The sequence below is a fragment of the Tauraco erythrolophus genome, chromosome 2 (assembly GCF_009769465.1).
Source record: "Tauraco erythrolophus isolate bTauEry1 chromosome 2, bTauEry1.pri, whole genome shotgun sequence".
NCBI lineage: Eukaryota > Metazoa > Chordata > Aves > Musophagiformes > Musophagidae > Tauraco > Tauraco erythrolophus.
The window spans coordinates 31,540,762-31,562,264 of record NC_141466.1 but is presented as its reverse complement, the minus strand read 5'-3'; the positions used below and the strand labels follow the sequence as shown (position 1 = coordinate 31,562,264).

Sequence of the window (21,503 nt, the reverse complement as noted above, 5' to 3'; positions counted from 1 at the left end):
CTCCAGTGCTGGGACATGGGGGCCAGCAGCTTGGCTCTGGAGGGCTGGGAAGCACAGCAGCTGGGGTGCCTTGCATGGACAGCGAGATCAGGAGGGGGGCTGCCGCCTCTGGAGGCGGCTCCTCTGCAGCCTGAAGGAGACGTATCCCTCCAGGGGAAGTCCACCACCGCGGAGGAAGGTGCTCTACTGCAACCCGGACCATCACCGGGTCTCCAAAGGCCCGGGTGCCGCCCGGCACTTGCAGGCTCCACGGCAGCAGCTGGTGCGGGGACCGATGGCTGGCTGGCCGCCCGGGCTCCCGCCGTGGCGGAGCGCTCCTGCCGCCTCCTCCGCGCTGGGGGGAGCCTCTCTGCCTGCTGCAGCTCGCACCCAAGGGTCTGCGAGTAAAGCTGAGAATAGACCGATAAATAAATCGTATTGCTGTGCCTGCTGCTGTTTCAGCTTCCTCCTACCCTCACAGGCTCCTTTAGAAGGTATCTGTGTACATTTTGCATATGCACATGTCTACATATATATACACACACGTACGTATATACATATATGTATATACATATATGTACACACATGTACATATCTACATATATGTATATACACACACATCTATACTTCTTTGCTTTGTATATAGATACATGTTTCTGTGTATAAATACATGCCTACATATCCCCATATATATGTTTTGCATATTCATATACATCCATATACATTATTTCCCTATTCATAAACATATATATTGTCTATATGAGTATATATTTTGGGACATATACCATATACATGTTTATATGTACATATGCATGTACGTTTGCGCAGATCTACATACAGCCTTAGGCATCCACGTACATGGTTTGTATGCACATATAGATGTTCATGTACACATATACATATATTCCTATGCCTCTATATGCATATGCTTTGCACATACGCAGGCGTGTACGTATGCATGTTTCGCACGTACTTACACATGTATATATTCTGTATAAGCAGGCATTTACCTGCTGTTGCACGTCAGCTCGTGCTTTGCTTACGCAGATACGCACCTATACGTGCACACACACATCCGTACGTGCGCCTACACGGCGCTCCCCGGCGGCCCCCTGCGGCGCCGCGTCCCCATGGCAACGGCCGGCGCCCGGCTGCCGCCTGCTCTCGCCGTTCGCCGCCGGCCGGGCCGGGCCGGGCCGGGCCGTGTTTGCCCAGTATGTCTTGCGACCAGACCGAAAGTGTCCTCAAGAAAATCATTCGCCAAATCGGACAAGAATGCGCCGCCCAGGGAGAAACTGTTTCGGAAACCTTGGTGGCGTTCATGGTAAGCGCGAATTAAATGTTTAGGGGTGACTTTTTTTGTTTCATCTGGATGCATTTCCAATCACGTTCAAATTCTGCTATGGACTGTAAAATACTAAGAGAGCTGTGTATTGAGAGCGTATAGATCAGAAGTTCCAAACCGGGGTGCCCGTAGCTTGGCCGTTCAAACTGGTTTTTAGGGCTTTCGTGAGGTAGGGGCTTAATGTTACACAAGGCGAATAGTTCCCCTGAAGTCGCTGACTGACACCGCTCGGACTGAGTGACGTGAAGCGAGGACAGAAGTCATTCCTTTGGTCTGAAAAGTCAACGAGCTTCAAATGGCAGCTTCATGTCTGCCCCGGCCGAGATGGCGGCGATGAGGCCTTCGGGGGTGACTTGAACTTCGAAATATCTCGGTTTCTGGTTGCCTGCATTGAGAAGTTTTAAAGGGGTGTTCAGTGATATGCAGTCCAGGGTCCTAAAAATCCAAAAAAGTATTTCATCCCTCTGAAATGCTATCTATGTGAATATACGGCCCTGAAAAGGCTGCAGGTCCAGAGTCCTGGGAACTCTGTGAACTCAGATTCAAGAGTTCTCCCTCAAGTTTTCTTCTACAGGCCGATACACCATTTTTTTCTTTCTAAAGTGAAAAAGAGAAGTATTCACAAGTTTCAATAACATTTCTTCCCACTGTCATAAATGAACAAGAAGGCATGATGTGTCGGTGAATGTTTATTGCAGCAGCTGTATTTATTCTTTCGCATTTACCTCTTCCCTCTATTGTGATGGATTCTTTTGTTTATTTCTCTGTTTATGCAGGGCCAGGTAGTATAAAGGGGCTGAATATTTGAAGGAGTGGGCTTGGATCCCACTTAAAATAAAAATGAAACGAATCAGTCTCAGTGTTGTCCTTGGTAGACAACTATCAGTATCCTAAAATACATTATACACTTTTAGGAGACACAGCACTGCTGCAGAATATAGTCTGAATGCATCTGCAAAGCTGTGTCTGAAAAAAAGATGGAGCTAGGTTCTTTCTTTATGGGTGGTATAAGAACAGAATCAGCCCTTGATAAGCTTCTATATGAATGTAAATAGTTCACAGCAGTATGTTAGTCTGCCTTTTTTTTTTTGTCCTAAAGGTGACACCGTGGCTTTAAACAATACATTGGGCTCAAAAGCAGTATTAAATCAATTAGGGATGAAAATTTTAACAAGTAAAAAACTTGTACAAGTAGCTGGCAAGATACGCAGCATGCATACCAGTTGCGAACATGCACATATCTCCCTGTATGCAGAGCACTATGAATTTTATATCCAATTGGTAAACATTTATACTGATGCATGTAACACTGAGAAGTTTATAAACAACCATGATGGATTTTTCTAAAATTTTATTTAGAAAAATATTTTTCCAGGAAATTTTTAAAGGAGACGTATTTAAATATTTCCCTGCAAAGTTTGCATCACAAATAGATTTTTTTTCCATTTGTGTCTGAGAACTGAGATTGAAACTGGCAACATCTGAAATGAAGAAACTTTCTTTCATTATCAAAGATCGAAATGGAAAAAAAAAAAAGAGTAGTAAAGAAATATTGACTGCGTCTGAGATTTTTCAGAAAATAAAAGGTTAGTTGCAAAAAGTGTATGTTGAGATGTAAATTAATAACTTTCTTTTGGCAATCTCTAGGTGAAAGCTGTTGTTTTAGATCCAAGAAATGACTTTAATGTGGATCGAATCGTTAGAAAAAAAGATATGCAAAATCTTATCCAGGTAACTCTGATACGATGTTCAGAGACAATACTTAGTCAAGACATTATTTACTACCTGTTCCTGTAACTAAAATGCCATTTTATTTTTATATGAACGCTTTCAAAATTTTAACACTGCTTTATTCACATGGTTCTGTAGCTAAAGGCTGGACTGTGTGTTTCCCCATGTAAATAAGTGCCTTATACTTATAAATGCCTTATACAGAGAGAATGGTAGTGAGGGGACTCTACTGCTGTTGTGAAATCTGTAGCGTAGTGGCTGTGGGTTCAGATGTTTCCCCAGTGATAAGAAAGAACTCACTTCTGTGTCTCTCTTTAGCTCTGTGTTACCAGGCTGCTTGACACAACAAACCCGTCCCTGAGCACAATTAGGATGCAAGTTTACTTTGATATGAACTATGCAAACCGAGGTAATTTCAAATATGTTTTCATAGAAGAAGCTGATGCTGAGTTTAGGATTTAATATCTCTCTCTGTAGGGCTAATAACGATTCCTGTTAAATGACTGTCGTGGTTTTTGGACTGAGGGTCGAGACAAGAACCGAGCGGGAGCACCCACCAAACATGGTCTCGGGCAAAACATGACTCAGGCTTTCTTCTTAAAAACAAAACAATTTATTAACAGTTACTAAATAAGAGACATAGGGGAACGAAAAACCGGTTACTTGAGAGGAGAAAAAAAAAAGAAAACAAGGCCAGATCTTAAACACAACAACCTCCCCACCCCGTTTCCTTTCGTTCCTGGCTCAAACTCCCCCCCCGGCGGCGCAGGGGGACAGGAATGGGGAGTGCAGGTCAGTCCGTCCATGTTGTTAACTGCCGCTCCTTTCTTAAAGGAGGAAGAGTCTTTACACTATTTTTTCCCTTGCTTCGGTGGATCCCCTACTCACAAAGAAAAAGTCCCCAAACTTTTCCAAAGTAAGTCCTGCCCGCAGGATTGCAATCCTCCCCATGGATCGCACCAGTTCGGGCTTTACCAGTCTCGGCCTCTTAGGGAGCTGCTGCCACTCGCGTCGGCGTGGGTCGTCCCACGGTCTCCAGATGCCTCCACGACCTCGTCGTGCATTCCATGCCCCATTATCAACAGTACCTGGTCGCGCATCCCCTGCTCCACGACCTCTCCTGGGCTCAGGCATCTCCTTCCCGACGTGGGTTTCTCCACAGGCCACGAGTGGGTCGCTGCTCCGCCGAGTACACCCTGGCTGCAGGGGGGCCGCCTGCCATCTCACACCGATTTGCAAGGGAAGCCTCAGCTCCAGTACACCTCCTCCTGCTCCATCTTTGCTGACCCGGTCGTTGTGGTTGTCTTCTCTTAGATATTAATCCTCTCTGGGGGAGCTCGGCCCGGCGGGCACCCCGGGAGCGGGGCGCTTACCGAGTCCCCCATGCGGCTCCCCGGCGCCATCTTGAGCACATGGCGCCGGCCCGGGCCCGGGCCCGGGCGGCCGCTCGGCCGGGAGCCGGGAGCGAGGGCCGCGCCCTCCTGCTCTCTCCTCGCTCCTGAGCAAAAAGCCCTTTCCCGCCCCTTTGTCCCAACTTAAATAGGGCAATTCGCAGAGGCGCCGCCTTGGCTCAACCTCCCCCGGGGGGGATGGGACTCAGATCTGGTGGCACAGGGAGCAAATCCCCTCCCCTGCCACCAGAACACCCCCCCACACATCAAACTATCACAATGACTGCTGGCAGTAAAGGAAAATAAAAATGCCTGGAGAAATGTACTATACAGGACTATGGTGTTTCACTATGGATATAGGAGGGAAAAGTGTACATTAGATTTGAGAGTACAGTTGTCTAATCCTGTCTGAGAGATTTACTGAATGTAATGTATTAGATTTCTTGAGAACAGTTATGCTTTCAGGTGCAGTGGCTAGCTGCCTCCAGCACGAAAAACTTGTGCTGCACCTGTGTGTCTGAAGGAGAAGCAGTACCCAGAACTGCACTCACGTATCTGAAAGAGAATGGGAATTTTTATCAATGTCCCTAATTGAGAGATGTGAGCAATCTTGAACAATCAGTTACAGTTTCAACCGAGTATGTTTTGGTCTCATCAGTGGTAACTTCGAGAATGGGAATGTGGGAGAAAAATGAGATGGGGAGAATGTCTCTGCTGTAACTGTAACTTCAGATCTCAATGGGGCAGTGAGGGCTGTCTGGGAAACAGAAGACACAGAACAAGAGCAGACAAAAAAATAAACATTTCTGTGTGGGGAGGTCATGAAAATGTTTCCTTGTTAGCATGGATTAAAACCGAAAATTAGCAACACTAGGAAGCTGCTCCAGAGTCTTACGGACTCAATAAGCTCAGTAAGTCCAGTAAGATTCTGAGATCCGGGGTAGTGTTCAGGTTTGGGTGTGTAATTTCAGGTGTGTATGAAATATGTGCATGTGCGTAAGGTCCTACCACAGTCAGAAGAGTCCAGAGAGCCAGACACTTGCAGCTTAATTTGGCCTGAATAGTTCTCTGGACTCTACTGACTGATGTTAATCATGCTAATTATGTTAATGTTTAACTCCACTGCTGTTAATTATAACGGTATGACACCTTGAACATCTTTTCCACGTATCATTGCTTCCGAAACCTTAAGTTGGCACTCTGACTGTGGCACTGAATTGCACCCTCTGTATAAGCCAAATTCCAAGAATTCAGACAGCACTTTCTAACTGTCCTTTCCTAGCTGAACTACTCAGTGAGCAGCACCGTGTTTCGGAGGGAAGGCTGGCTCCTGTGGTCAGAGATATCACAGATAGTCATCCTCGTGGGCAAGAAGAAATGGAGAATGTGTATCGAAAGATTGTTAGCTACGTGCTGCTGAGCTCTGGCCTGGGATCTCCAACAGATATTGGGGTGGTCAGGGAGGTAACAGGTCAGTAAACTCCCAGCTGTGAAATTGGATTTTTCTTCTTGAAAACTAAAATTTCACCTTCTCTTTGCTGATCTTTAGATACAGAAGTGGTAAACTGTTATAAATGCTTACTACCCAAACTGTCGCTGCTTAGCCTTGAAGTCTGAATTTGCCACGGACTTCCTGCTTTTTGCAGTTGTTCAGGAGAGGGTATTTTTGCTTGTTTAACAAATTTTCTTTTCTATTCCCTCATACTGAGGGTTTTCTCACCCTTCGTAATGCTTATAGCTGCCCTGCAGAGCGTATTCCCCCAGACAGAGATGATTACTTTCATCTCACTCAGTAAGAAGAACAAAGAGCAACAGCTGAAAAATCTTGCCATGCTAGTCACAGGAATTCGGTTGTACAACAAGGAATGCGGGAAAGGAGGAAGCAGCATTGATGACTGTAAGTAGACAAGTGCGTTTGGGCTGTGTATTCCCAATTAATTCTTCCTGACCTCCTCACTGGAGTGGCTCCAATAATATCCCATCTCTCTAGATAAACAGCTTTGACACAGGGTCTGGAAACCTGAAGGAAAAGTACATACTTGGTATTGATGATAGGTTTCCATGTAGGGTACTGCTTTTCAGCTAAGAGACCCCTTTGTGATGGATGTGGATTATATGTATTAACTTCACGCACTGATTTACCTCATTGTAACTTGTTCCCCGATCCCTCGTCATTAAGTGAATTGAATATGTAATGTTTGCCTTTAAAAGCAGTTCATTAACATCTTGAAAGGACACTGTCAATCCAGTTACAGTTTTCTGTTGAGTATGTGTGATGAGAAGTGATAAAAGTTGCTGGGGCATTATATGTTTTCTGGTAATTTAGAGCAACTTCTTCAGATTCTTAACATGTTCTCAAAAATCTTTCGCATTTTGAATCTTTCTGCTTCTTTAATAAGCAAAAAATGTCAATGGCTATCCTGGAATTTTTCAAAAAACTGTATGCAGAGTAGGGCAAGGCTTTAGTATTCCTCTTATTTTCTCTTTTCCCCAAAAGCCACATTATTTCTGCTAAGTTTACAATTAATAATAAGATGAACTACTAGTCAGTGAAAATGTTTTTGTGAATATGCATGTAGTATTGATGCAAGGACGTACTAGACTTTGTTTCCTTTAAGATGACGAGGGATAGCAGAGGAGCCTTAAACAGGATAACATTCATCAAGATAGGAGGACACCCGTCCTTGTAAGTCCAAAACATCTGACGAGTGTTACCAGTGCTAATGGCTCTGTCAGCCAATAATCACCAAAGGACGAACCAAAGCAAGGACTTGAAAGACTGATAAGGAAAACATCTTGCTTCGAGGAAGGTTAATGAGAGTAGAAGAACACCACAAGTATGAAGTCAGCAAGAGGCAGCCGTAACTAGGGGAAAAGTAATGGTGTCAGGGGGACATTGTGACCACCGACTCAATTCAGGACCAAAAAGCCTTACCCCCACACACGCCTGCATGGAGCTTGTGTGCCATTTTAAATATGTTTAACTAATAGTAGATGATATGTTAAGTACTAACCAATGACTGTAATTTTGGGTAGGTACATGCTAATCATGTAGCAAGATTAACATGTTGTAGTTTCAAGCAGGGGTGTGCTGTTTTTGTGGAATTACTGCCTGGCACCCATTTCTGGGCAGATACGTGATAAAAGCAACTATCTTGACTCAGTGTGTGGACTGGTTATACGCAGTGGGTAAACGAACCCATCTTTGGGAAAACAGTGTCGTAGCTCTGTGTGGAGACTTCTTTGTAAGAAAGGTCTGCAGCCCAATTTTAGGGGAAACCCTTTTACTTTAAAAAAACAAAGCTTCTGGAATAAAGGCTACAGCACATACCTCTCCTGATCAGAAAATTATGCTTTATTGGAATGTGAAGGATTTGCTTAGCTAGATGGTATTTTAAGTAAAGCAGTATAAGTAAGAAAAAAAAATATACCTACCACATCAGAGAAAGAAGTAAGCAACTTTCTAGATTTTGGTGATTTTTTTTTTTTCACGCACTAAGCAGGACATTGTTGGTTTTCTATTTTTATAACATATGCTTTCCCACAAATGTCAGCCTAATATATTGCAGTTGGCTCTGTTCTAGGTTCACTGGGCCTGGGTTACAGCGTGAGAGTACATTCAGCTATAGTGGTTGTACAAAAGGCATGATTTACAATGTGTTGTGGTCTTTTGTCACTATAATATCTGTGGGTTTTGTAATCGATTAAAATAGATAATATGATTGTTAATCCTGTTGTATTTGTTAGCTTACTGTAATATGGACTTCTTTGCACTGACCTGTTTACATATCACTTTTGAATAGATGGAAAAAAACCAGCATGAATGCTCTTAAGTCAGGAGATAAAATTATGTCTTTATACTTAAGGCCAGTAGTTAGACTGCTAAAGCCTTAATTTAAGTGTTAGCAGCAGGCTAACTGGAGTAGGGCTCCACTTTGACTTTTTACCCTGCTTCCAGAAAAGTAAATCAGCCAAGTGCTAAGCTTTCTCCACCCGTGGTTAGACAGCTTGTAATACCTGTGCAAATTGACTTCCCATTCCAGCTTTGTTAAATCTAGCCTTTCTGTGCTCACAGGGTTTTGAATAGACATAACTCAAGCCTAATTACTGCACTGCTGCTTGCCCATGTTGCTACCATTCAAAGTTCAACACACACAACAAAGGGCTGTATTGTGAACTTGAAGAAAGTGGCTAGGTCTTCTTATCCTATTTCCTTGCATACGTGTCTGCTTAAATAACATAACACATCAAAACATTCAGTTTAGTGGTTGTCCACTGTTGATAATGAGACTGTAAAGAAAAAAAAAATATAGTATATTTTGTATCAGCTAATATATGTTTTATTGAGCTGTGCCATTTGGGGGAATTTGTGGAGGTTTTTAGTCCTAGTGCTGAATTTCAATGACTACATAGGCATATTTTTTCATGTAGTGCCTGTCTTCTGGTTTTAATGATAATCTTTGACTCATTCTCAGCGCACTGTTAGATCTCAAAGTGCCCAGGAAATGGGAAGCCTGTTATTGTTACTAGTATTTTACAAATGAGGAAACTGAGAATTGAAAATTGCGTGAATTGCCTAAAGTCTCTCAGGAAACCCATGTCAGTAGTAGCAACTGAACTGCATCTACTATACAGCAAGTTTTCTCACAGTCCTTGACGTGACTGTGATATTTCCACATCTGTAGTTCTGACTATTTGGAATCACTTGACTAGTAAGATACAGGGGTTGAATCTAGTACGCAAGTATTTGGAAATACATGAATATAAGGACAAAAATCTAGAAATCAAAATTTTGTTGGAAGACTACTTTGCTCAAATACTGCATTTTAACCATTTGCTAATGATTTAATAATTCTTTTTATATGTCTCTCATATTTGTTCTACACAAATAGTGCCAGCCATTCTGAACAAAGCCATTCCATCAGCTACACGAACTGTTGATGAAGGTCTTAATACTTGCCATACGCTAGCCCACCAGTACACAGCTCTGTTGGAATCCATGCAGGAAGACCAACACAGATACAGGCAGCTTAGTTCTTTTAAATTAAAAGAAGCACTGTTCAATGTGAGACAATATGAGGCCTTCCTTTGTATCCTTCTGGTGAGACACCATTGTGTTATATCCTGTGGGTTTTTATTGCAGAGGGAATGTATTCAAGTTGCCTACTTGTGTAGGACAGAAATATAGGAAAAATTATTCAGAAATAAATGAAATAAAATTTATCTCTATATATAGATATATCCCTTCTAGCAGCCTTCCAGTACCTAAAGGAGGCGTACAGGAAAGCTGGAGAGGGACTTTTTATAAGGGCATGTGGTGATAGGACAAGGGGTAATGGCTTTAAACTGAAAGAGGGGAGATTTTGATTAGTTCTAAGGAAGAAATCCTTCGCTCTGAGGGTGGTGAGGCTCTGGAACAAGTTGCCCAGAGAAGTTGTGGGTGCCCCATCCCTGGAAGTTTTCAAGGCCAGGTTGGATAACCTTCAAGCAATCTGATGTAGGTGTCCCTGCCCATGGCAAGGGGTTTGGAACTAGATGGTCTTTAAGTTCCCTTCCAACCCAAACCATTCTATGACTCTACATGAGAACCAACATCATCTGTCATACTGAACTTTGTACCTAACTTGCTGGGTTTGGCTACTGTCAGGTGAAAGACAAAATGGATTAATTGTTTGCTGAAGTATGACTGTGCTTCCACTTAATTTCTGGAGGTTTCCTTATTTTGGTTTAATATCATTAACAAAGGACTTAAAAAAGTAGGACTTTTCTCTTGTTTGCACACTGATACTCACTCTGCCTCAAAGGTGTGAGAGAAAAATTCTCCTTGTTCAATCCATAAATCACCTCAATTTCAGTCTGCAGACATTCCCAACACATATGGAGTCATCAGAAGTCTTTGAAGAATACAATTTAAATTCTTGAAACTTGATTTGTTTATGAAGACCTTTTCATTTGTCTTTTGAGAAACTGTAGAGTTTCATTAGTCTTTTCTGTATATCGTAAAGCTTGGAAAATACTTCTTTTATTTTTTTTTTCAGTACTCATAATTGTAAAAATGTAGAGGTTTTCTATTAAAATTACTAATATATTTTTGAGAGAAGCACCTGGTTTTATACCTGAACACTTAAGGAAAAATGTATTTTGCTGGAAGTTAGGGTGCATTTCATTCCTTAAAATTGTTGTCTGAAAATAGTTGAATGAAGAGATCTAAGTAAATACTTATGGCTATATACTCGATTTTTCGACTGTCATACTTCTTACCTAAAGTTCTCTTTCCAGTCTGACGCAATTACAAGTGCTCAAGAAGTTGAAAAGATGAGTGTGCAGTTTGCAGCAACAATGGAGCAGCTGAAAAACACGGTGCAGAATAAGGTTTCCATAGATACCAAAGAAGTTTTTGTAAGTATTTTCAGTGGAAAACCTATTTCTTCTTACTTATAAAAAATTACTAAAGTATTACAAAATACTTCACCAGTGTATTTTTGCATAGTTTTGTTAAGAAAAAGGCTACATTATTCTCTATTATAAGAGCATCTGTGATTTTCAAAGGGGCAACTAAACTAAAAGACTTGATCTCACAATAAAAGAAAAGCAAGGTACAAAAAAGGGGAGTAGGAATTAAATGGTAGTTTGCTGTAAGTGTCTTGAGTCATCTGTCAGTATTTGTAGTTTTACAGTGATATTTTCCTGTGTAAATATGGTTTGTGTAAATACCATTTAAAAACTGTAGGATAAAGCCTATGTACGTTGTAAACATTTGTTTTAGGAGTCATAGTAGATTTCAATAATATTCTTTGTTTATTCTAGTAAGAATGATTTTGATCTTTCTGCTTTTCCTTTAGTTTCTTATATTTTTGTAATCGTAACATTTCCACAGTGTTAGTGATACAGATGAATTCCAGAGCTGACTCCATTGGCTGTTCCTATACTAATGTTGTTAACATGCATAACGTATAATATTGTTAGCATACATTTCAGATTTGTTGAATCTCTTCCCGTAAACACTCTGTTTAGATGTAACAGGGCACGTTTTATGCCACTGTCGTTGAAATCAGCATTTATACTCAAAGCTCGTAAGCTTCTTCTGTAGGTGCATACACCTGTATGTCAGCATCACTGCTGGGAATGGCAGCTTCCAGTTTTGTCCTCAACTCCGTACCACTCCGAAGAGGCTTACACACCCTTAATTTAACACACATGGTCGCTTGCGGGCTGTGGTATCAAGTCACTCTGGAAGCAGGGCAGACAAAATAACAAAGTCTGATCGTTTGTACATATAGGTGTGGTTTTACTTCATTTGGTAGTTAAACAGGTGCACATCTTCTGGTTATTCCTGTTCCGGTACTCCTTATTTTCAGTTTTCAAACTGTATTGTCAGTGAAGCACTCAATTCCAAGCCTGGTCTCAAAGTAACGTATTTGGGATAAATACTTATTGGCTTTGGAGTAAAATGTCAAAAAGTACCATTCTGGCCTATGGGCCTACACGCTGGACATACGTGCTTTGGGCATACGTGATGGCAGCTGCTCTTACAAAGCCCCAGAGTTCCCCTGGAATTTCCAGGTGCTGAAGGCCTTGGAGGTCAGCCCCGCTTTGCTCATAGCAGGGATTGCTGTGCACAGCACTTGGGTTATGCTGCAGACATAAAACAAATCTGGATTTCAGATCATTTTCTTTATTTTCTAGCCTCTATTTGTTGCACTTTCTAACCTCTGGACCGGCTTTCAGGATGAGATACTACTGCTAAGCTTCCTCACAAACATAACTAACAGTCTGCAACAGTTCTCGGAAATCCAATCACAGCTTTTTCCTGAGGAAGTGCTAACAACTCTTCTGGAAGGAGTGACTGTGAAAAGTGATGAGGAAAGGATAAGAGAAACCATGGGTACTGAAAGTTATTACTTTTTGTTTTCCATCATTTTCCAAGATTTTGTGGTTTGGATTTTATTTACAGAAGGTGCTACACATTGGTTTTTTAATAAGCAGAATTTGAACAGTAAATTAAAATTAGTCTTTTAGTGTGTGTGGATTTATTTTTCACGTAGTGTAGTTTGGGGTTTTATTTTTATATACAAAATCAAAATACAGCAACTAGATTCAAACATACCATATCAAAATGGCAGATCGATCCGAGAATAATTTTCTACTTTTTTTTTGACATTTCTTTATTTCATTTATGTCTTTTTATACCTTTCAGAACTTCTGAAGTGAAGAGAGGAATAAAAAAACTAATTTAATGGGGCTTTGGTTACCAGAAGTGTTTGTGAGATGGTACCCCTAGTAACCAAGTTACCAAATCCAGGGGATTTGTAATGTGTGAGTGGGTGAAAACAAAATAGAAGAATAAGATGTTACCTTCCTGTTGTTGCCCGTTTCCAGAGAAGACTAATGCTACTGAAGAAGGCTCCTGCAGGACTGCTTTTTCAGGAGGATATCTCTTAAGGCATCTTAAGTCTGACTTTTGGGATCTTGGCACTGCAGGCCATCCTGTGAAGACCAGAGTAATCCAGTCATCCTGTAACATTATTATATTTTAAACACTGATGTTTTGTTACTGAAATCCTTCCTTTGTTAAACCTTCTCTTAGGAACCAGAGTGAATGTTTCTGATTTCAAGAACCAAGAATGGCTTTTTCCAGAAACTACTGGAAATTTTGATGAGTTGCTAATCCAGTACCATGGTTTCTGTGCACATGCAATTGGTGTGAAAGGCCTCACCCTCCCAGGTATGCTTTGTAGTTAGGTCTTTTCCTTACTTGGTATGTACACAAGGACTAGGGATAATGTAAAGCTGTGTTCTGGATGCATCCTCTAATGCCAAATCTGGAGTACTGTATATTCATGTTGGTAATTTTCACCCCAGATAACTAACTTCCCCTGTTAAAGTATTTTTCTTTTGAAAATATGCAAATAAGCTGCCCTAAATAGAAGGTAGGAGAGCTTCAAGAGAAAGTAGGCACAAGCAAGCAGAGGCAGAAACAAGATGGGATAGATAAATGTTTCCTTCTGCTATAAGTGCATCTGTATGACCTACACTGCAGCTGAATACAGGTTTGTTTATTGTTGTTAATGTGTTTTAATACAGACACAGAAAAACGGTCATTCCTTCTATTTTGTGTACCTGTCTGTTGCAAACACACCCCTTCATGCCTACATCATATGTATTGTTAAACACTGAATATAAAGTACCAAAAAAAATTCCTCTGAAAAGAATCCAAAGGGCACTTGATTAAGTGAATTAATCATAGGATTTTTTTTTTTTGTGTCTTCTAGGGTCATTTGTCTTGAAAGCAAGCCTTATTTCAGCTATCCCAACAGTTCGTGTTTTCTGTCTCCCTATCCTTTACAGAACCTATCCATATAGAATTTTTTTAAACCTACGGGAGGTTGAAAGGAAAATATTGTCAATACTTGGCAGTATTAAAAAACAGATATTTTAACAGCAATGTAAATTACTTACACTTATTTAGTATTGCATATGAGAACAACTGTCCTGGGTTGGACTGAAGATTTTTTTAGCCCTGTATCCAATTTCTAGATGTGGACAGTCATGAACACGTGAAGAGCATGAGAAATCAAGTAGGAATGATCCTTCCTTAATTATATCCTTCCCTGTTCTAGCAGTCAGTGGTTATGGGATTTCCTCAGATAAATGTTGTTGTCTGTACCCTTCTGTTGAATAATCCTTGATAGAGGTTTTTCGTTTCTCTAATTGCTTTTTGAATCCATTGAGAGTTTGCCATGGGAGATTCTTATTGTCATGAGTCTCAAAACCGTAATTGTATATACCATGAAAAGGAGCCTCTTTTTGAGATGGTTTTGAGCTCTGATTGATAATTTCATCAAAGACGTGATAGTCTTTCTATTAGGAAAATCAGCAAATAGTAATTTTATATTGCATACAATTCATGGGTTTATAACCCTGTGTCATATTATTTCTCTTCAGTTCCATCTTTTTAAGGCTGAAGAGGCCTCTTTCTTTAACCTCTCCTTCTGTGAAAGGTATTCCAAGCCTCTGATCACTCCCAACTCCCTTAATTTTATTTTTGCTTATACTGTTGATTTGGAACAAAATGTAGTATTGCAAGTGTAGCATATAGGTACTTATAATGGTGGTTTCCTTCTCCCCCTCTGTTGGCATCCTAATAATTCCTGACATTCTTTTTGCTTTTTTGCTTGTCACTGAGTTTTGTTTTTGTTTTTTTTTTAGGAAATCCTGCTATTGGAATTTTGAAGCACAAGGAGAAATATTATGTTTTCAGTTCCAAAGAAGCTGCGTACATCTTTGCTCAAGATCCAGATAAGTTCATTCAACTGAATGTAGAAAGAGCAAAAGAACATGCAGAGCTAATTCAACTGCTCGAACTTTGTCATCAGTTTGAATACCTTGATCTGTATGCACAGGTACACGTGGCCCATGTCTCTTGCTGAACAGCTGTTGGGTCACTGGTTGTTCTGTCCTTTCTAGAATATAAAGAGAACAGACGATACCCATCTTTAGAAAAGAAGTATAATCATCTGCCTATCATACAGAATGTCTGAAGATCCATCTTTTCCAGGTCTTCAGGGTGTTACTGAGAAACATTTTCCCTTAATGTTGTTCTCAACTTATCTCTTCACAGGGGAATATGTAAAACCAAAGGATTGTGGCAGCGATAAAAGTTGTTCATCCTTAGCCTAGGAAGATCCTGTGTCTGACGTTTCTTATTCTCATTTTTGCAAAAGTAGCTTAAAGGGACAGTAAATAAATGCAATAGAAGATAAGCCAGATGCCGTATTAACTGGAGCTTTAACTCAGCAGTTCGTCAGTATGCGTTGGATGAGAGTGTAGTGATATTTGGGGACAGGAATTAGGGAATATATTACAAAATCAAATGGAATTTGTTAATAATGAATGCGACAGTGCTACCATGCGAAAGCCAAAGACTCGATTTGGATTCATAGACATTCTCTGTGACAGATTGTGAATTCTAGGTCCCTAGCAATGCAAAGTATGTAGTCTTGAACTGGCCCTTGGCGAGAAAGATATGGTTTATGTCCCAGCTCTGGCAGAGATGTAAGCACTTCTCCTAATTATGATTTGTGATTTTTAGTCCATTCATAAAGATAAACTAAGGTGCCTGCATCATAAAATACTGCTGGTGGTGGTGGTATCCCCTTATTTCAAAATCCAATGATTAAAGCACTCACTTGGAATGTGGGAGTCTGAAATTCAGCTGTGGCCTCTGCCTAAAGGGTTTTCTGTCAGAAACTAAATCCATCAAATACTTAAAAGTTTCTTCTTTTTTAGCAGGGGAAGGGGGAACAAAAATATTTTTAATGTAAAAATCATTATCCACTTGCAGTTTGCAGGTTTTTATTTGGTTTTAAAAACCAGCATATCCATATACTGCTTTTCTTAGATGACTGTATTCTTCTCATTAATGCCTTGCTTGGTTTTGTGGTTTGTTTTTTTTTTTTTTTCCATCCAGGATGGAAATGCAGACAAATGTTTGATGAAACCAACCACAAAATGTGACAGTAGTACTCAAACTGATACCCATATCTTGCCTCCAACTATTGTGACATCTTATGAATGGAATGAATGGGAACTGAGAAGAAAAGCTATAAAATTGGTTTGTATTGTTATTACCAGATTTTCATTGTTGGCTAACAAAGTGCAGAATAAATTATTGTGGAGTTTTGTTCCTTGCAACATAAATCTAACCCTATTCAAAGACAGACACTTTTGTTACTACTGGCTTCATGGTTTTTTTTACAAGTATTTTCTCTCTGTATTTCTAGACTTTCTTATTCTCCCATTTCTTCCGTATTTTTCTCTATGTTTTTGAGCAGTGCTTTCACTGCCATGTCCATTCACTCCAAAGTTTTCATTTGCCTTCTGTAATTAATAAGAAATTGTTGATTAGCATTGAATTTTTAAGTGGTTTCTCTATGCTCAAATAAATTCAGCAGTTTGAAGGTATTGCTATATACTTTCTTTGTAAGAAAAAAAAAATTGCAGAAAAGTTTGAGTCAGACAAAACTTTACTGCAAATTGAGCAATTTATATTAATATTCGTCATCATCAAGTAAGAGGAGGAAAAAATGTAGTAACTGGCAGATAGAATGGTTAGGAATACCTTTGGCTGTGTTTGAACCTGCAGAAGCTTGCTTTCAGCTAACTTATCCATCCTTAAAAGGTATCAAAGCATGAAGCCTTTTCTTTTTTTGCCTTTTTTTTTTTGCATAATGAAATATTTTACATTTTATTCTGATTCTTCATGTTTGCTAAAACCAATTCTGCTTTTTTTTAAAAAAAAAAAATTCTCCCTCCTTCATGTAAGACCAATCTGGAGAGGTAGGAAACAGAGCAAGTAGGTTTTGTGTTGTATACATAATCCAGAGGAAATGTTTGTTATACTGTCATGATGATTTTCTGATGGATTGGAAATCAGTCTGTCCACAGAAGGTTAGCCACATACATAAAAGCTTTTAAAGTAACAGTATATATTTAAAAAGCTTCTTTCTATGGTTTGTCAGCACATGCAGTTGTCAAGGTGTAGCTCTTGATTTTCACGATTCAGTCAAAAGGAACTTGTGAGTACAGGGGATATTGCAGTTACCAATATCAGCTGAAAACAGAACACTGCAGAGCTGATTTTTTTTTTTCTGCGAACAGACGCACTATGGAGGTCTGTGGTCTGCTGTGCAGTCTGTTCCCTTTCTGTTGTTCTTTTCGCCATGAAATCTCCAACATTATAAAAGGAAACCAAAATTTTGGACTGAGAAGTCTTGCCAGTGTTAACTGGCTTATAAAGGATTCTAAGTAATAGTCAGTACTGAGGTCTATAAAGGAGCCAATTCAGTTTACAAGAGGCCTATCTAAACGCTTCCTTTGCTTCTGTAATGGACAAAAATAGGTAAATAAATGTAAGATGCGTTCAGTCAGCTGAGCATGAAGACCATTCACAAGCAAATTTGTAGCTCGTTAGTTTGAAATATTTAGAGAAAGCACTTTAAAGTACTAAGGGTGTTTTAGCCTGAACTGTCCACATGGGAAATTAGTGATGCTGAGTTGAAATAAAAAATCCCAGACATATGCATAAGTGTTTTGTCTACAGTGACTATGCCGAATTTATAATATGGGGGTGATACAAATTTAGAATTGAGTGCTAAAATAACAGAGATAGCTTACTAATGCATCTGTGCATTTGATACTTTTGGGAGCGCACTGGACATATTTGCAGGCTTTGTTAAGAGGCTGTTGGTTTGTTGGGGTTTTTTTCTGTTGTTCATACTTAGCCAGAAAACTTGTAGTGAGATGAAGTGTTAAAATATGACTTTGTTAGAAAACCTATTTGATGTTGGAAGTAAAATTTTTAGCTCACGTTTGTTTCTCTGTGCAGGAATGATTCTTTGCAATAGCATTCATTCAGTTCTTAAGAGGGACAAACTGAACAGGGAAACAGGATCTCACATCTACTCTTGTTTTAATTGTCAGTAAAACCCTCAAAAAAAAAAAAGACTAAAATACAGTCTTTTTTTCCATGCCATCTCTTCTGTCAATTCCTTATTGTTCTTTTCTGTATTTTCCATGATTACACTGTGCATAAGATTCAGATGTAGATTAAGGTATCAAAATGTGGCTACATAGAGGTGCTTCAACTTCCGTTCCACCTGAGAGAGACCTCGCTAGTGGAGTCTGGAGAGTATTTTGACTCACCCTGATACGAACGCTGAATTTGGCCAACTTCATCACTCTCCAGCTACCACTGACGCCAGTCTCCGCTGACTGGGCTGGACTCAGGGAATTTCTCATTTACATGGAGGGATTTGGATCCCACCACATGAGACCAGATTTTGTACATTTTGATGGCAATATTATGTCATATAATTTCCAGTGGTTTACATCATTGCTGACAGAAAGCTCACTGGAATAAGGAACATTTTGGTGTTTCGAGTGCTGACTTTGTAAAATTAACACTTTATGAGAAGTCATTTTGTTGTTGTATCTACAGCAGTTTCTGTGATTAAATAGACCTTTTATCATAAATCACCTTAACTTTTGCCCCTTGCCAAGGGGTTAATGAGCAACGTCTTGAAAGAAGGCATTTTTTCCCTTCTATGTGATACTTTGTGACACCAACCCCCAAACCTCATCACATTTAGCAGAAGCCAGACAGACTTCATCATATAGTTGGGTTATGCACAATATTCAGGATCCTCAAACTTGATTTAAGTTGCAGATGCCCAAAGAGAATTATCCACCTGCCATCACATTCAGTGTGCTTTCAGGTTGACTGTGATTAGTTTGAAGCACTGGAAGAGTTTACCATGAAAACAGCATTTTATTCCGATAAAACAAAGGCTTCGGCATTTAACAAAATTTGAAGCACAGCGTCCAAAGGAAAATACAAAAGTAATAAGAGGATGATTTAGAATTGTGTGAGCTACATACAATGCTGCTCACAGATCCTGTTAGTTCAGGAGTTACCAAATCACAGTTACAACCATGTATTGACAGTAGGGTGACGTAGGCCGTGTTCCAGGTCTGTGAAGCCCATAGATCTAAAATATACGAATACACCTATGTATACACTAGAGCTAAAACATTCAAACAAAATTTTGCTTAATCTGATTCTTTGTCTGTCTTTAGGCCAATTTGCGCCGCAAATTAACTCGTGCCATGCAGACTGATCTCAGCCATATGAGAAGAGAGAACTCCACCCAAGTGTACTTGCCAAAAGATGTTAGCACCCAGACTAAGCGTGACAACTCAAGCAATGTACCCAGACCACAGATTTTCTTGGAAGGTCTCCGAGGAGGATCATCTCTTACTACTCACATGGTCAAAATAGACTTAACAAGAGCAGCAGACGAAACCTAAGTGAAAATGAGAAACCTAAAGATCTATATTGAATGTATTTATAAAAATCTCTGCATATATCTGAATTAAGATACACAAAATTTTCCTGTGTCTGTTGATTCCAGGAGCAGTTATCTTGTCTGTTGGGGCTGCTGACTGTCATTAAGTGATAGAAATTATTACCCTGAAACACCACATTTTAAACAGCAGTTTAGAATCAAGATGGTCCCAAAGACTTTAACTTAAACTGAAGTTTAAACATGTAGTGTGTGTTCTGGGATTTTCTTGTTATAACAGTGACTGCTTGCTGAAACACTGTCCTTAAGAGCCATGTCTTTGGTACATGAAAAGGATAATGTGAGACAAATAGCTTTTATGAGATACAGAGCCAATGCTGCAGCTCCTATGGAGGCATTATTCCCATTGGTGTGAAATAAAACTAATCCCAAGAGAGTCACTCGAATGTCAGAGCTCCATCCTTAGAGCAGAATCGTCATGAAGGTAAAACCAGCAAAATCATAGAGAATCATAGAATGGTTAGGGTTGGAAGGGACCTCAAAGATCATCTAGTTCCAACCCCCCTGCCATGGGCAGGGAAATCCTCCACTACACCAGATTGCCTCATCCAACCTGGCCTTGAACACCTCCAAAATGTGATCAGTCTGGGTCCTTGGGCCTGTCCCTTGTGCTGTTGTTAATCCAAGGGTCTTTGCACGATAATGGGCGTTAGGAGTGTAGGCTAAGGCAGGGAGGTCGAGAGGAGAGAATCTGTCTTGGATGGCTCTGGCAGCCTTTTAGGTCTCCAGTAATTTCTGTATTCATCAGCTCAAGAGTGTGCTGGTGAGCACGCTGGAAACCACAGGAACGCGACTTAGGGACACCTTTTTGAAAGCTCTGTTTACTTGTGTTTGAAAGACTAAAGCACAACAGGAAAAGGTTTTCAGCTTTTTGTGGCAGCGAAGTATGTGCCAGGTCTGATCAACGCAACTGCAGCTAGAATTTCTGTCTGTGAAAACCTGCACCAGTGGAGCTTTAAGATGAAACATCTTCTCAAACAGAAGTGAGGAGTACTTTGAAACAGTCTTTTCACAACAACAAAGAGTTATTATCTGCAAAATGTCCAGGTGTGCAACTGTGATTGCATAGGGTGTGCTGGGGTTTCTAAGTCTCTTTTTTGGTCAGGTGCGGCATGGTGCATCATGGTTTCCTGGGTCATCATTCTACAGGCTTGTGAATGGGAGCAATAAGGGGATAAAGGGGCTCTTGCGATTTTTCTGTGGCATTGTGCAGGGTAGTGTTCTCTTTCTGTTTAGCTGTCTCCAAGGCTTCACTTTTTAAAAGTTATATAACTGGGACAAATCCACAAGGCATTACAGCAAAAAAAAAGGACCAGGAGAGGAGCGCAGAAAAGAGTTAAAAGTAGTTTCCAGAAGGTGATTTTCTCTTTTGTAAAAAACTAATCAGTAGCAACCAGATGTGGTGCTCGTCCATGTTTTTCGGTGATTAGCTGGCACCGATTTTTACATTTATTAATAAAAAGCATGAATGCTGTTACCAGCTGCAGCTTTTTCTTATTCAGCGAAAACACCCTGCTGCTGCTTAATGAAATACTTTTTGTTGCTGTCATCTCCATGTATTTTTATCATCGGTTGCTTTGAATCTTTAATGTTAAAAGTTCTTACTTTGAACCAACAAAGTGGTATTTTAAGAATATATAAATACATTTATTTAAAAGAAAACTGATGAGTGACAGTCCCTTTTGTCCCACTTGCTCTTTTCTTTTCCATTTGGAGAAGCTACTGCAGTATTATAAAATACTAGGGAATACAACTGTAATCTACACTTCAGTTTTGACACCGCAGAAACATGTCAGTACCTAAGCACAATAAGAAATACACACGTGTGACTCCTGGGTGTTTAGTACCAATAAAATAGTTAAAAAAAAAAATAAATAAAATGAGAGGTTACTTTTCCAAACGGCTTTATTATCATAGAATCATCGAATCATAGAATGGTTAGGGTTAGGGTTGGAAGGGACCTCAAAGATCATCTAGTTCCAAACCCCCTGCCATGGGCAGGGAAACCCTCCACTACACCAGGTTGACCAAAGCCTCATCCAACCTGGCCTTGAACTCTTCCAGGGATGGGGCATCCACAACTCCTCTGGGCAACATGTGAAAGAGGAGACGACGTTCAGGTGATGCCACTTG

At 40.1% G+C, this 21,503-nt stretch overlaps 1 protein-coding gene across 1 annotated transcript; it reads left to right on the top strand.

Annotated features, from left to right (window-relative positions):
* The first annotated feature begins 1,195 nt into the window (after positions 1 to 1,195).
* CFAP206 (cilia and flagella associated protein 206) lies at positions 1,196 to 19,314 on the top strand. The gene is made up of 12 exons (XM_086608211.1): positions 1,196 to 1,303; positions 2,972 to 3,055; positions 3,374 to 3,464; positions 5,729 to 5,917; positions 6,185 to 6,343; positions 9,339 to 9,547; positions 10,726 to 10,845; positions 12,133 to 12,331; positions 13,034 to 13,171; positions 14,656 to 14,849; positions 15,917 to 16,060; positions 19,084 to 19,314. Exons 1-12 carry the CDS (start codon positions 1,196 to 1,198, stop codon positions 19,312 to 19,314), a joined length of 1,866 nt encoding a protein of 621 aa, XP_086464337.1.
* The last annotated feature ends 2,189 nt before the right edge of the window (positions 19,315 to 21,503 follow it).

What these genes read in the sequence shown, in the direction of transcription:
- CFAP206 (XM_086608211.1), top strand. Translation starts at nt 1,196, where the DNA reads ATGTCTTGCGACCAGACCGAAAGTGTCCTCAAGAAAATCATTCGCCAA. An exon ending in AAACCTTGGTGGCGTTCATG is followed by an intron (nt 1,304 to 2,971) that starts GTAAGCGCGAAT and finishes GGCAATCTCTAG; the next exon opens with GTGAAAGCTGTTGTTTTAGA. An exon ending in ACCTTGATCTGTATGCACAG is followed by an intron (nt 14,850 to 15,916) that starts GTACACGTGGCC and finishes TTTTCCATCCAG; the next exon opens with GATGGAAATGCAGACAAATG.